Genomic DNA, 15,882 nt, shown 5'->3' with positions numbered 1-15,882 from the left:
GCTCTGTCTGGGTGCTGAGTAGTAAGCACCACAGGTAAATGTCTGCTCCAGGAAGTTTATATTCCAGTGGGGAAGGTGACAATACCAAGGTTCTAAGTAATCAATGCTAAGGAGAGACGATAGAGCAGGGAAGGGGGATGAGAATACATGTGTGGGACGGATGTTGCTTGGGGGCCTAAAAAGGGCTCAGTGAGAAGATGGCTTTTGAAGAAATACTTGAAGGAGGTGAGCGTGTGTGCCTGAGGCTGTCAAAAGGAGCATTGTTCCTAGGAGTGACCTGCACGTGCACAGGTCCTGGGGCAGAAGCAGGTCTGACTCGCTCCAGGACCAGCAAGTAGGTCAACATGGCCAGAATAGAGTGGATGAAGGGGACAGTGAGGGAGGGGATGAAGGGGACAGTGAGGGAGGGGATGACCAAAGAAGCCATGTAGGTCACCATAAGGACCCTGGCTGTGACCTGAGTGGGACAGGAAGCCCAAGGCGGCTGTTGATCAGAGGAGGGATGTGGTCTCACTTACATTTGAACATGCTCACCCTTGCTTGCTGGGAGTGCATGGGCAAGAGCTGAAGCAGGTAGGTTATAGCAATTGTCTGGATGAAGCTTACGGTGGCTTAGACCAGCGTTGCTTCCAGGGAACTGATGAGAAGTGATGAGATGCTAGATTCATTTTGAAAGTAAAACCAAAAAGATATGTTGTTGAACCTGGGAATGTTTGTGATTTCTTCTTTAAACTAATGAGGCAGCTTTGTTTATTTCTAAGATTCATAGAGAGCAATCTGCTCCTTAAAGTGTATTTGCTCATACCTATCACCCAGGGGTCCAGTCCTTAGCAGAAGTTCAATAAATAAATCTATGGTGACTGAATGTATGATTCTCAGAGAGGAAAGCAGCTACCTCAAGGATGCCAGAACAGTACAAGGTAAATCTTAGTGATGAACCAGGGCCCATTTTCATACACATCAGGACTAACAGCATTGCTGGGATCTCTTTCAGTTGCTTGGAGAAGACCGGTTTCAGGACATTGAAAAAATAAAAACAATTGGAAGCACCTACATGGCTGTGTCAGGCCTGTCACCTGAGAAACAGGTAAAGGAGACTTTGGACTCAGCCACACCTATGGCAGGGGCCCCACTGTTGTCCTGCCACTGAAGGTGGTGATGCCTCTATCACCAAGGGGTTTGGGCACGGCGGGGAGAAGATCAGATGGACCAGATGTCCTAGTTACTTGATGTGCATTTGCTTCCAAGGTAAGTGGTGTCTACCAGATGAAACGATGTTTCTTTAAGATTGAGAAACTTTCAAGCTTCATTCTGAGCCTCACTCTTCACTTGAACAAAATCAAGGTCAAGAAGTACTCTAATTCTGATTTAGTTGTGAATATTACTAAATGCCTGATAGTAGCTGTTCTAGTTTGCTAGCTACCAGAATGCAACACACCAGAGACGGATTGGCTTTAAATAAAAGGGGATTTATTTTGTTAGTTCTTCAGAGTAAAAGCAGCTAACTTTCCACTGAGGTTCTTTCTTAATGTGGGAAGGCACAGGGTGATCTCTGCTGGCCTACTCTCCAGGCCATTGGGTTCCAACAACTTTCCCCAGGGTGATTTCTTTCTGCATCTCCAAAGGCCTGGGCTGAGCTGTGAGTACCCAGATGAGGTATGCCAAGCTGCTTGAGCTGTTCTACATTGCATTCTCTCATTTAAGCACCAGCCAGTTAAGTCAAACGTCCTTCATTGCAGCAGGCATGCCTCCTAGCCGACTGCAGATGTAATGAGCAGCAGATGAGATTCACGTACCATTGGCTCATGTCCACAGCAACAGAACTAGGTGCCTCCACCTGGCCAAGTTAACAGCTGAATCTAACTACCACAGTAGCCTATTTTCTTATTCTTAGTTTTGTTTTCTCGGGAAGCAGACGCAATAATAAAACCAGCTCCCACTCTACTGAGCGGTGACTGTGTACCAGCCGCTGGTGTTCAGTGGAGATATTAGCATCGACCGTCCAGGGTTCATGGATGAATTAACTAAGATAATGTCATGCTCCCCTCCCTAAGCTTTGTGCCCGGTGGGTCCTCAAATGTTAAATGAACATGGGTCCACATTACCGGGGAGATGGGGCCCTCATTAATTCCTGCTCATCTTCCCTTCACTTTCTTCCCAACTAAAAATCTAAAAAGACTCTGAGAGTGAATATCTGGAATGAGACGCATAATCACTTGGTACGTATGTGTGGCACTCTGCAGCAGGGGTGGCCAAGCCAGGAACTGCAAGCCAGATCTGGCCCACTGCCAGTCTTGGTGAAGTTTTATTGGAACACAGCCACACTCATTCATTTCTGTTTTGTCTGCGGTTCCTTTCAAGCTATAATGCCAGAGCTGAGTAGTCACAAAAGAGACCACATAGCAGGCAAAGCCGAACATGACTGTGTCTGGCCCTTCACTGAAAATGTTTGCCAACCTCTGCCGCTCGGGGCACAGAGCTTCCACAAACACAGTCTCATCCCATCCCTGTAGGGAAGCAGGCGAGTGTGGTGGCCCCTGTCTTGTTGATGAGAACACTGACACTCAGAGTGTCCCAGGTGGTGAATGACTCTGCGCATTCCCCAGGTGTTTCGGGAGCAGACAGCCGTGTGTCCGTCCCTCAGGCAGACACCCATGAGCGCGTCGAAGTGAACAGACACGGTCCCTGCATTAAAAAGCTGCACATAGAAACACAATAGAATGTGCACACCTAGACACGCACGCACACACATCATTCATGCAGCCACACATACACCTCACACAACACACAAGCAGACCTACACACAAACCACACCCATTACATATGCCATGCCACATACACATGCTACACACACACTTGCTCACCCCCACACACACACCCGTGAGCTTACTCGGGAATTCAGGCTGTGTCAACCTGAGCGGACATGTATAGAGGTGGAGCAAGGAATGTGACAAGCCCCCCAGATAAGCACATGTGGTCCCAGGTTTCCGGGACGCTGATGACCTGGTCTCCAAGGACTCGCATAGTGGTTATTCCCTTCCAGGGAGGTGCGGGTGGGTGAGGGCACAGAGCGGGTCCTGCTGCACAAGCGCTCGCTCTGGCCACACTGAACGGATTCTCTCGCATTTGCTTCAGCAATGTGAAGACAAGTGGGAGCATCTGTGTGCCCTGGCCGACTTCTCTCTCGCCCTGGCTGAAAGCATACAGGAGATCAACAAGCATTCGTTCAACAATTTCGAACTCCGGATTGGTGAGTAGCAGCTGGAAACGCAGGACGTGGGCAGAAGCAGCCCCAGGGCCTGAGACCAAACCGGGGAAGCTTCTTCCTACCAAATGCAGGCGGCTTAGCGCAGCCTTGCCAAGGACAGGAACAGGGTCAGCTCGGGCTTTCTGGGTTACTCTTCCACCCCCACCCTCCAGAGGCTGGAAGTCAGGGAAGGGTCCTGGCCTGTGTGCAGAAATACGAAGCCGTCAGTCTTTAGCAGACACCAGATTATAGCTCCCCACTCTTTCAGCTTATTTGTCCAGTGTGCAATCCATGCAAGGTGCTGCTTAGGCAGGTTGCTGACTCATCAGTCACGTCATCCTGGCTTCCGTGTCCTGGGTCAATACTGTGCTCTCAGGTCCTTCTGGCTAATGCCTTAAGTTAAAAGCAAGTTTCTTCTCTTGAGAATATCAGGTTCTTTGTTGACCCAGGGAAAGGCAAAGAGCTTTGTTGCAATCTTCTTGACCACAGTTCACCCATCCTTGAAGTTTGGAGATGCCCTTATGCAAAGCATCAGCACATCAAAGATAGCAATGCTTGGGATGAACCTTTACAAGGTCCATCATTTGCCAATTCTTTTCACATCTCTGCTGAGCCTAGAGGCCCTCAGAAGCACAGTCTGAAAACCCAGCTCTAGTCCACATTCTCATTTTATCCACGGGTAAACTCAGGCCCAGAGAAGGGGAGTAACTAGCCTAAGGTCACACAGCCAGAGTCATGCTAGCAGGACTTCCTGACTCTGAGACCAATGGTAGCAGCTGTGAGGCTGCAGCCTAAATTGGCTTTTACTGCAGTGTACATATTTCAGACCCCCTCCGGCCAAAATGCCATTTTAATTTATTCGTTTCTCCTCTAGCGGCTTTCAAGAAAAAGGAGTCAAGAAATAGCAATCTCTGACTTGTCAGATCTAAGGAATTTTGTGTGCCTTTGTTCATTGGAATAAAGAAGTTATAGATTTTGGTTTTGATCTCGAGATGGGATGTTCAGGACCTGTTGCCACATCCTTCCATCCACTTTCTGTGTCCTTTCTGAAATGCCTCACTACACAAATGAACCGGGATTAAAAAGAAGAACTTTAACACTGAACAAAGAGAAAATTTACAGTAAATTCTGGAGCTGTTGCCGGGCTCAGGACCAACCCTGTACCATAAAGCAGGCCATTGAGCTCAGAGGTTAGACAATTAATTTCCCAACTGATTGGGCATCTCAGTTTGTATCTTGGGTCTGCTTTAACCAGCTGTATGACTTTGGGCAAGTCATTTAAACTCTCTGAGTCTCAGTTTCCACATGTGTCAACTGCTCCTTTTATTACCTCCCCTGCCTACTGCTTCATAGCAATAATAGGAGAATTAAATGGGATAATGGCTATGAAAGTGTCCTGCAGATCTTAAAGTGCCAAATAAATATATAGCATTGTTGAGATTCCCATGCATTCTGCAGGGTCTGTTTTTGAAATTTCGTCAATTACATGCGTGTGTGTGTGTGTGTGTGTTTTACTCTTTTCTCTGCCTGGAATGATCTTCCCCAGAAATCTGCAAAGTTCTCATCTCATTTCCTTCAGATCTCTGCTCAGGAAGGCATCTGCTAACCACACTACTCCAAAATGTCCCTCTTTTCATATCTCTCTATCCCATTACCCTGATAGCTTTTCTTTACAACTTTTGTCATTCACTGATATTATCTTAATTTTGTCTTCTGCCTCTCCTCAGTAGAATGTAAGCTTTACAACAGCCAAGACTATGTCTGTTTTTCTTTCCCACCATCTCCTCAGTGCTGAAAAGAGCACCAGGCACATAGCAGGCTCCTGGGCAGTGCATGCACAATGAACAAAGACTTCTTAAATCCGGCGGGGGCAAGGCGGGCACCCCTATTAACATGCCTGGTGAATACGCTCATTCCTAGAAGAGAAGTCCATGTTCCTAAATGCCCACCTTTAAACTTGGGCATTCACCAAATAAACTCGGGGGTGAGGAGGAAATGATCAGAGAGAAAGGCAGGGATGAAGTCCCCAGGTGGGACTCTGCAGACAGGTTAGGAAAACTCTTCCGGTTCCAAATGGACATCATGCGGCATCAAGGAGCATGTGGTGATAACAAAGCCGGAAAATTACACAACGGCCAGATCTGAGAAGTCTGGCTGGGGCTTTACCCTACAAGCAAAAGGTCCTGGCAGGTGTTGAGTGGACTGTAATCTGATGAGATGTGGTTTCAGAAAGGGCCCTTTGGTAGCAGTGTGGAGAGTGGCTACAGGACAGAGAGTCAGGGAGGCCATTGGGTCCACGGACCAGGGGAATGACGCTGAGGACCTGAACTAAAACAGCAAAGGAAAGGTCAGACCCAGCTCTGAGAGCGCTGTCACTGCAGAGGCAGGTGGGGTCCTCAGGGTTCTGGCTACCAGGCCAGTGCTCAGCCCGCCCCATTTATAACCGACCAAGGTAAGTCAGTATCCATGGTAGAATAATAGCAATGTCTGGTTGAACACTCAGGAGTTACCAGACACTATTCCAATTGCTATATGTATATTTACAGCTCATTTAATCCTCCTTTCATTGTTTCGACTTTACAGATGGGAAAAATGAGGGCCAAATAGGTTAAATAACTTACCCACAACTTAGAGCACACTTCCAATAAGTGACTGAGGCAGGGTTTGAACCAGGCGGTTCATCTGCAGAGACCTCCCACCAGAGATGCTCTCCCTGGTAGGGGTCCAGCCTGCCACACGGGTGTCCCTTTCCTCTCTCTGATGTCTCCCTTCTTCCCCCACAGGCATCAGTCACGGCTCGGTGGTGGCCGGCGTCATCGGCGCCAAGAAACCGCAGTACGACATTTGGGGCAAAACCGTGAACCTGGCCAGCCGGATGGACAGCACGGGGGTCAGCGGCAGGATCCAAGTGCCCGAGGAGACCTATCTCATCCTGAAGGAGCAGGGCTTCGCCTTTGACTACCGAGGGGAGATCTACGTGAAGGGCATCAGTGAGCAGGAAGGGAAAATCAAAACGTACTTTCTCCTGGGAAGAGTCCAACCCAACCCGTTCATCCTGCCCCCGAGGAGACTGCCCGGGCAGTACTCCTTGGCCGCGGTTGTCCTGGGGCTTGTCCAGTCCCTCAACAGGCAAAGGCAGAAGCAGCTGCTCAACGAGAGTAACAACAAGGGTCATTACAACCGGCGGACTTTGTTGACGCCCAGCGGGTCAGAGGCCGGAGCCCCGGGAGAAGGCACCAACAAATCCGATTTGCCCTAAAAGCGGTTTTCTTTCTGTTTCTTTTTTTTGTATTTCTTTTATATATAAAATAAATATACTAATAAAAAGGTTTAATTTTTTTTTAGAAGCAGGATGGTTTTATTGGTCTTTGAGTGGAAACACGGGTGGAGGGCTCCTTAATCACATTTATTGATTGCCTCTTGTTTACACAGCGCCCAGGGAAAAGGATAAATAAGACCTGGTCCCTAACCTCGAGAGGCTCAGACTCTGACATGAGAGAGGGACATGTAAGCAAAGACCCAATACAATAGGATTATTAATAGCAACAGCCAATTACTGAGCACTGGTCATGTGCCAGGCCCAGTGCCAAACTCTTTACTAATGACTCATGTAATCCTCACGACATCTTGTACTTTCGTTCAACTAATATTTTTTGAGGACCTACAATGTGCCTGTACTGTCCCAAAAAGTACACTGGCAAACATCCTGATCTTGTGGAGCTAATATTCAGGGTGGCTAGTGATAGATAATATTCCCATAAACCAATGTATAAATATTATACTTTCAGATAGAGGTAGATACCATAAAGAAAACTAAGTAGGACAATTGAGATTAAGAATGTTTGGATCAGAGGGCAGGGATGCTGATTTAAATGAAGTCATCAAGGAAGGCTCCTTTAAGGAAGTGAAACCATCTTCTCTAGAGAAGCCCAGAGAGGAAATCGAGGTTCCGTGAATCTTGAACTTTGATTCATATTTGGAATGCCTTTTTGCTCTTGGAAACGATGCACACATCAAAGGAACACTAGAGGCCCCAACGGAATGCAAAGAGAATAACATGGGAAAAGCTGTTGTAAACTGTAAAGCCCCCCATGAAAGCCAGAGGGTGTGATGTTCACAGACTGAGAAAGCCCTGGGGTTCATTCATTCCAACATACTGAGGAGATTTAAGCAAGGTGAAGCTCAAAGCAGGCCAAGTCCTGGAACCACAGGATGGAATCAGGAAGCCAAGTTGGTTAGGGGCTCAATAAGCAACCCCAGCAAAGTGGCTGACCTTTGTCAAGGCAATCAGGCTGGGAAGGCACATTACCTGAAAGACAGAGAAAACTTGATGTGGATCATCAAGCTTTGGTCTTCTCCAGGGTATAGGGGCTGTCTGGAATCCAGTAAAGCCGATAGGCTTTTGGTGAGCTGGATCCAGCCCTAGGAGGAGCAGCTGCCAGGGATGGACTCTGTCCTTAGGACGCAGGACCAAGTCCCTGGACTAGATGCAGAATGTGGTTCTAGGTAAGACAATGCGTGGAAACTAAGGCAGGAGACATCCAGGCCAAAACCCAGGCTTCTGGATGCTTCCATTGAGGGGAGGGAGTGGGGCAGCCACAGTAAAGCCTCACCAGAGCCCATCCCTAACTCAGGACGCTGAGCCTCAGGGTGGAACATGGAAGAGTCCACACCCTGGGCCTGGGGAGGTACAACTTCACTCAGGGTTCCTCCAACTGAGGAGCAAGAGATGGTGCTCAGAACCCCCATCAGATCGCCAGCAACCAGCAGGCATCTGGCCTCTGCTCCAGCATGCCCAGCCCTGAAGCTCTCAGTCCTTGTCCCCTGAGTCAGACCGCTTCATCTGCCCCAGCTGGCCAGAAGCCTTTCCTGCTAAGAGGAAAAGGGTGGCAAGAGACAGAATGAGGAAACTGAGCTGTGGCTGAAGAGCTAAAGAAATAAACCTCTTCTTGGGTCCTATGTGAGTATAGAAGGGGACAGCGAAGGAGACAGGCTCTCCGGAATCAGAGGTATGTTTTCTGTTTACCTACTTTCTGTCCATTCACAAATGAACAAGCCAGTTCTGGGACCTGGTACAACTCAAAAAGAAGCTTGACATGGTATTCCAGCCAGCAACTCTGAACTCTGCTTGTGAGGTTTTAGAAAGGCCAAATATAAACAGCACCCAAAATGGTGAACTACAAAGAGAAACACAAAGGGGATACAAGCAGCTCAGTGGTAGAATTCTTGCCTACCCCATGGGAGAGCCAGGTTCAATTCTCAGCTCATGCAACAGTCCCTACCCCCCAACCCCCCAAAATCAAACATTTTGAAAAAATTCCCTATGAGGTACTTACCACATACCTGCCTCTGGATGTGTGTATATCTAGCTGTATAAATGCATATATGTAGGGAGACACATTAAAAAAAGAGAGAGGAACAGAATAGGAGCTGGCTTAGCCTCAGTGTGTTTAGACCTAAAGAAAGGCTTTCTCAGCTGCTCTGTATTCCTGATGTAATATCTCCCGAGTCCCGTGCAGGTCCCACATGGAACCTGTGCAGGCAGTGCACGCTTCCCTCCAGACAAACAGACCCTGCTTAGGGCATAGGCAAGGGTGTCTGCAGCATTTGCCCAAGGACCAGGCCAGGGAGCTTCTGCCTGTGGATCCACAGTCCCATAAGCCTTGGCAGGTCACCTGGCTTCCCTGGTCCCTTCCGTTTTCAGTAGATGTGCATGTCACTGCTTTCAATTGGAAGTAATTACTATGTTTTCATCTCCATTTTATAGATGATGAAACTGAAGCACCATTTCTAAGACCACTTGTCTTTAGATCTTTTTTTTTTCACTTGTCTGTTTGCAAAATTTTTCTTTTGCAAATACATGTGGCTTTAATAACGAAAAGGCGATCATGCCACAAAAGTAGAGTGTGCAGAGTTTGCTCCTAGGGCTGACAAAGGTTTCCCCTAATGACAGGTCTCACTTGTCCCTTGGAAGTTCAGTCCTGAGCCAAAGGGGCTGGATGCCCATAGCACAGTGGATGGAGGTGGAGGCCTAGGGACAGGGACCCTAGATGTCTTACCTGGCGCACCCTATGCCCCATGGAAGAGAGAGAGTTTACCCAAGGCTGCAACGGCCACGGCTGACCCAGATCCCAGGCCGCATCCTGCCCTTTTGGAGACTCATTTCCCTCCCTCATTTCCCTCATATTCTAGACCCCTAGGATGTGCGGACACTCCAGACCCCATGCCAATCAGCACCTCCAAGTAAGGATGTTGCTCTCACGAGAGCTGTGGACCCCAAACAACCAAACCCAATATTTTATTGATGAGTTCCTGGGGCGGGGTACCCCACAGGATAACACCGTATGCCCATTTGAATTATCAATTGCATATCGACCTCACACTCCCAGCCACCAGCCACCCTTCCGACCTTGAGGAGATCCTATCTGCATTCCTTTCAGAAGCCTCCAAAGCATCGTGAGTGCATGGACTCCCAGCGTCTGCCTCTGCCTTTCACAAAACAGAAAGCTTGACCCAAATGCAGTTAGCTTCCGTTTGGAAATAGTCATTTCAAATGCACCCTTCTTACTCGGCCACATCTTGACATTATCATAACAAAACAGCTAAGGAGAACCAACATTTTCACCGTGCTTTGCAGCCTGCAAAATCCTTTTCCAAACATGATTTCAGGTCTGACAGATCATTCTGAGAAAAACATTTCTATTTTGCAGGAAATTGGGGCTCAGAAAAACAAATTTTAAAAATGGTCATAGAATGTTGGCCCTAAGAAGAGCATTAAGATTATATGTGTCCAGAGTTTTGATTTGACATATGAGAAAACTAAGGGCCAGAGAGCGGGTAAAGGTGTAGCCAAAATTCAACAGCCAGAAGTGGAATTAAGGGTCAGAGTGCAGGGAATCTGATTCCTTGTCCTGTACCCTTTCATTTCACTGCATTCGCTCTGACCTATAACAGCCTATAACTGCGGTGTCAGTTAGACCCTCCCTGCCCTTGGAATCTGAGAATCTGATCATCTGACAGGCTGAAACTCCTGCGGAAGCCCCACGCTGTCTACCAACCCCCAAGGTGGCGCGAGTTGGGGTCCTTACCCTCTCAAGGCAACCCCTGCTTCTGGTCCCAACTTCTTCAAATTCCATCTCTGTTACACACAGCTTTGATGCAAATACAAAACTCAGTGCCTTCCTCAACTCACACACACACACACACACACACACACACACCACCACCAGTGCAGAGTGTTAGGTCGGGGGAACAGGAAAGGTCACCACGATTTGAGCTGTGTAAAATGTGCCGCCCCTTCTAGACGTCACCTAACCCCCTTGCTTAAAAACCGCCCGCACCAGGACCCAGCGGTGAGCTCGCAACTCCCTACCTGGAGTTCTGTGAGCTCTGCCCAGGAGCACAGGAATAAATGCGCTCACCCTAAGAGTTCTTGGTCTGCCTCTTCTCTCTTTCGCCTCCTAAACCTTGCACAAAGCACTAATGGTGCATTAGGCTTTACAGAAGATTGACAGAAAAGATAGAGGAGTGGTTAACACTGAAGTATCAACATACCTTTAAATTAAATCTAAGGGTCTCTGTTCTTACAGGGTCATTCAACAGCTCCTCACCTGCACTTCCCCATCATCCCCAAACTGACTTCATCAACCTGCTCACTCCACCCCCTCCCTTCTATGCCCCTCTTTGATTTTCTCTCCCTTTCTCTTCCAAGAGGAAAATCAAAATCCTATAATTTTCTCATGCAAAGCAGCTTAAACTTTCCTCCATTCATTCAATGAATAGTTACTGAGTTTCTACTCTATGCCAGGGATCCTCTTGTGTGCCAGGGCTGGGCTATTTTCTTAAGCTGGTTGGGGACGATCTCCTGAGAAGGTGATGTTTAAGCAAAACTTGAAGGAATAAAGTGAGCCAGCGACATCATATAGAAGAGCATTCTGGGCTAGGAACACAGCAGGTTCAAAGGTCCTGGGGCAGGACAATATGTAGTCGAGAGCATGAGTGTGACGTGCGAGAGGTCAGAAAGGCGGAGCCAGTCCTCACAGGTCATTGGTTGGCTTCCGTGCGCTCCAGCCAACATCTCACCTTCAACTGCAAAGTGCTTACTGATACGAGGTATTTTCCCAAACAAATACAGTTCCCTTCAGGGGGCAAATGATTCCAGCTGTGTGATAAATGTTTCACTGCCTTCACTACAACCTATACTACCTTCGTAGCCCCAAAAATTGAAAGCCCACAAGTTATCTCATTAGGGACCTAGTCCTTCTTTTGCATTATGCAGTTTTAGAGATAACCCAGCAAAGCGATACATTGTCAACTCCAACGCACTCCTCAGGGACCCCATCCTACCCATTTGATTGAGGAATTCAGCAAGGTCCATTTCAAAGGCTTAGCAGTGCCCCTTCTCCCTACCCCCCAATACACATGCACACACGTGCACGCATGCACACACACACACGCACGCAGCTGGGTATTGCCATTCGGAAGGGCTATTATGGCACTCATGCTTCCACTATAACCAGGGACATGCCCTGGTTCCTAATCCAGAGAGAGAAATCATTCCTCAAAAAGTCTTTCCTGTTGGCTATCTTACCTCCTTACCACCTGTACCCCTTTTTAACACCTATGTTTTTGCAAATAGCAGCAGGCAGCCTCCGTCTTTCCTGTTGGTCACCTTCACCATCCCCAAATGAGACTATGGACAACTGGAAGGGCAGTTGCAGCACATGCCTGGAGCAACCAGTGGACAATTGACAAAAGATCCTTTTCGGTGACAGCCCCACCTTCTGCAGAAATTAGCCCACACTAGCCCAGACAAAGAAACTGCTGGGGTTGCCCTCATTTCAGACCCTTGGAGCACCTCACTATGGACACCACCCTCAGCAAAACCTCCCCCCCCGAGGGCATGTGTAGAGACAGCAAGGGAGGCCCTGGGCATCCTCAGAAGACACCACAAGCTGAGACTGTCTCCACTACACATCTCAAGTTTCTGCAGCAGTCAGTGTCTTCCTGGTTGAAAGTAATCCATCTCTTCTTGTTTGGGTGACCTGTTCTCGGGTTGTTAAAATTTTTCTCAACAAAGACTTGAGAGAGGAGGAAACTGGGCAAATAGTGAGATTTAAAACCGATCCCTGAGTGGCCAAGCCAAAACAACTCACCCACCTGCATATGGAGAGAAGGAAAGTCATGCATTTGCCACCCAGACAAGTAAGTAGTAGCATCCTGATTTTCCTCTGATAAGCCCCCACTCCCCCTTCCCAACCCATGCGCTTCGAGTGGAGTACAAGGGGAAGCCCGGGGTCCCTTCCGCATGAGCCAGTGCTGCTTTTCCCTGGCTGCAGTCACTGGGTAGCACACGGGTGCATGACAAGGTCAGAGCCAACGAGAGACTTCAGCTCAGCATGCCAGGTCAAATTCTCCAGCTGCTGGGCCTGGGAATTGGGGCAATCCAGGGGGAAAGGAGCCAAGAAACAGAAAGAGAAACGGGAGAGCGATGGCCCCATCTGAGCCTGAGAGGAAGCCAGCCTGAGGACTGCCTACCACCGGCCTTGATCGCCGCATGCCAGGGACTCCCCTTTGGCTTAACCCAGTTTAACCTGGGCCTCTGCTACTTACACAGAAAGATCCTAATGGGTTTAAAGAGCAAGTGAAAGAAGAAGAAGCAGAAAGAACAAAAACACCCAATGATTTCCTACTTCTGCATTGGTTTTTTTTACCTTAAGCATGCAAAGCATTTGATTATAAAACATAAAATATTTTGTAGGCATGATGAATACTTAGTGCACATGGCTTTTCAATGCATATTAAAAGCGTCCCGATGATAAGATTTCCAAAGCTGTTGCACCAAGCACGCTGCCACGAGCGCTCTCCCTCCACGGGACAAGCAACCCAGCGCTGCGGGAAAGTCTCGGGTATGCATTGGAAGTCAGAAGGTTTTCACTTTGTTTCATTATTTTAAAAAGAACCAACTTTACTGAGATATAATTCATCCATCAAAAAATTCAAAAATTCCCTCCAAGTGCACATGTCAAAGGGTTTTCCTGGTATATCCACAGAATTGTGCAACTGCCACCACAATCTAACTTTGGAACATTAACAAAGATGGTTTTCCGGAATGTTTTTCACCTTATTTTTTTCTTTTTCTGATCATAAAAGTAACACAATGCCCTTATTTTGAAAAAAGAAAAAAGAAAGGACAAGGAAGCGCATGTGGCCACGATGATGCGAGGGGGGCCTGGAGCCACAGCGAGGCTTTGGCTTTTCCTCCAGCCGGGATGGGTAGCCACTAGGACCGGAGGGTCAGCACGGCCCTCTGGGCCACTGCGAAGGGGCAGAGTCCGGGCCCTGAGTGGGGAGATCAGTGCACAGAGACCACCGTACCTGGACCAGGTGACGGCGTGGAGGTGGCAAGCAGGGCTCAGCCTCTGGAGGGGTCTGGCCATCCCAACACTGAGTGGACAAGAGCTGACGATGGGCTTGAGGCAGATGTGGAAGACAAGAGGCCAAGGTGATCCAAGGTTTGGGGCGTGAGGAGCAGGAAGAATGGGGGCCATTTAAGGAGATTTGGAAGTCGGAGGGATGAGCCAGTTTGGGGAGAGTTTAGAAATTTGCTTTGGGGCAGGTAAGGTGGAAATGCCCTTTGCATACCTCGGGGTGTGAGTCTGAAGTTTAGGAGAAAGATCCATGATGGAGATACAGTCATAAATTTTGAGCTTTCCGGAGAACTTGACCCAGTCAACACTCCTGCTTTCAGGGAATGCTCGCCCTTCTCAATTTTCATAGCTCGCCTCCCTGCTGGAGCTGCTTATACCTCCAGGCCTCAGTCACACCTCCCCGGGGAGTTTTCTGGCTTCTCTGCCCTAGGCGGTGGCCACGTCCCTTCACCCCACCCTCAGCCCCATCAATCACACTTCCTCCCACACCTTTAACCACCACCAACTCTGCCGGCGACTCTCACATCTCAGTTAAACCCAGACCTCTATCCTGAACTGGAGAACCAAATGTCCACCTGCTCCTAGAGCAAGGCCAGTTGGCTGGCCTATGAGTCACTCAAGCCCAGTCTCTGCAGAGGACCCGTGGTCTCTCCCTCTAGCTTGCCATTACCCTGGCCAGGGCAACAAGTCCTACGTCCCAGTGTGGCTTAGGCACATTGTGTTGGATGCCAAACCATCTCCTGCCCTCCACCTTCCTCCTCCTGGTCTTGACTCATGACCACCATAACCCCCCTCACCTGATTTACCCCTGATTAAGATCCTGCAGGGAACAGGCTGGTTTCTCTTCAAATAATAACCAGCTGACTTGAAGCCGGCATGCCTGGCATCCCAAGGAGACAATGTCTTCGAGTGTTTAAGTGTGTGGCCTTCCAGGCCAGGTGGACTGGATTAGAACTCACTTACTAGCTGTGTAACTTTGAGCATGCTACCTAACCTTTCTTTGCATCTTTTCCTTCATCTGTATAATGGGGATAATGATAGTATCCACCCCCTAGGTGTGTTGTGAAAATTAAATAAGATATATAAAGTGTTTAAACAGAGCAGGAGATGTTTGTTTTTTTTTTTTTAATAAAATGGGGGTTAGTCCTAGAGTTTGGTAGGGCACAGAAATGACCTCACCGTCTTTTTCTGCTGCTTTAGGAACAAATTGAGAAGTAAGACCTTGGAGGCAGGAAGAGAGTAAAATTTTAGCTTTGTTACAAATAGAAACTGAGAGGCATGGTTTGGCTCAGGAGTCATAAGGACACGCCGGTAGGAACCCCAACTTGATTTTACTTCCCCATAAGCAAAATTCCCCCTTTCGAAGGCAGATTGCACCCATCCCAGCTTATCAAGATGAGGAAGGCAAGAAGGTCCCCTCTCCTTAGGTGACAGACCTGAAGGGGGGCTGGGGAAGCTGTTCCGAGCATGCTCAGCCTCTCCTCCCAAACCCGCCCCCAAGGAAAGCCGGCTTGGCAGCCGGCTCCAATCTCATTATCTCAGGGTCCTCCAGGAAGAGACTGTCCACCCTGCTGACTCCACTTCCCGCCACTTCCCTGCTTCCTCCTCCTCCTCCTCCTCCTCCTCCTCTCCCATCCCCTCTCCTCCCTCCTTGACCTGCAACAATTTCATCCTTTCCAGAGAGGACTTCCTTGCCCTGTCTTCCCTGCTCTGGCAAAACCTTTTATGACTTGTCTTTCTCTCATTTAAGCTTACTATGGGTGTGCCAGAGCACGATTGCCATAAATCTGAGCCTGGGCTAAGAACCAATGCAGAAACAAAAACCCAAACCCTGGAGTGCTGTGTTCACAGCAAATGGAAGGCATTAGCGGCAAACCCTTAGCACTAATTCTACTGCCATCTTCTGGAAGAAAAGGATATTTCTTCTCTTGAAATAAAGCAAGACCTTTGCATTGGACCATTTCAATCTCATCTGGTAAAAATGTACAAATGCCCCCATTAAGTAGATGAAGGAATGTTTTCTTCATATTAGCAAAGACTCTTTGTAGACAAAACATAAACACTCCCAAGTTGTATTGGAGGCTATCCTTTGTCCCCATCTTCCATGGTGACAGAGGCCCCGAGATGGGAGGCAGCCTTCCCAGCCTCCCTTGCAGCTGGCTGTGGCCACATGACCAAGTTCTGCCCAAAAGGATGGGAGGAAAA

At 48.3% G+C, this 15,882-nt stretch overlaps 1 protein-coding gene across 3 annotated transcripts in view; it reads left to right on the top strand.

Annotated features, from left to right (window-relative positions):
* ADCY8 (adenylate cyclase 8) overlaps positions 1-6,594 on the top strand; it is a 241,915-nt gene extending 235,321 nt beyond the window's left edge. For all 3 annotated transcript variants that reach the window (XM_077167672.1, XM_077167676.1, XM_077167674.1), the window contains 3 exons: positions 995-1,087; positions 3,136-3,250; positions 6,031-6,594. In XM_077167672.1, coding sequence (XP_077023787.1) covers positions 995-1,087; positions 3,136-3,250; positions 6,031-6,506 — 684 coding nt within the window. In that variant the 3' untranslated portion in view covers positions 6,507-6,594. The remainder of the gene's footprint in view (positions 1-994; positions 1,088-3,135; positions 3,251-6,030) is intronic.
* Positions 6,595-15,882: the final 9,288 nt, after the last annotated feature.

Source organism: Tamandua tetradactyla, chromosome 6, assembly GCF_023851605.1.
Source record: "Tamandua tetradactyla isolate mTamTet1 chromosome 6, mTamTet1.pri, whole genome shotgun sequence".
Lineage (NCBI taxonomy): Eukaryota > Metazoa > Chordata > Mammalia > Pilosa > Myrmecophagidae > Tamandua > Tamandua tetradactyla.
The sequence above is the reverse complement of the archived record's forward strand: the minus strand, read 5'-3'. Positions and strand labels throughout refer to the sequence as shown.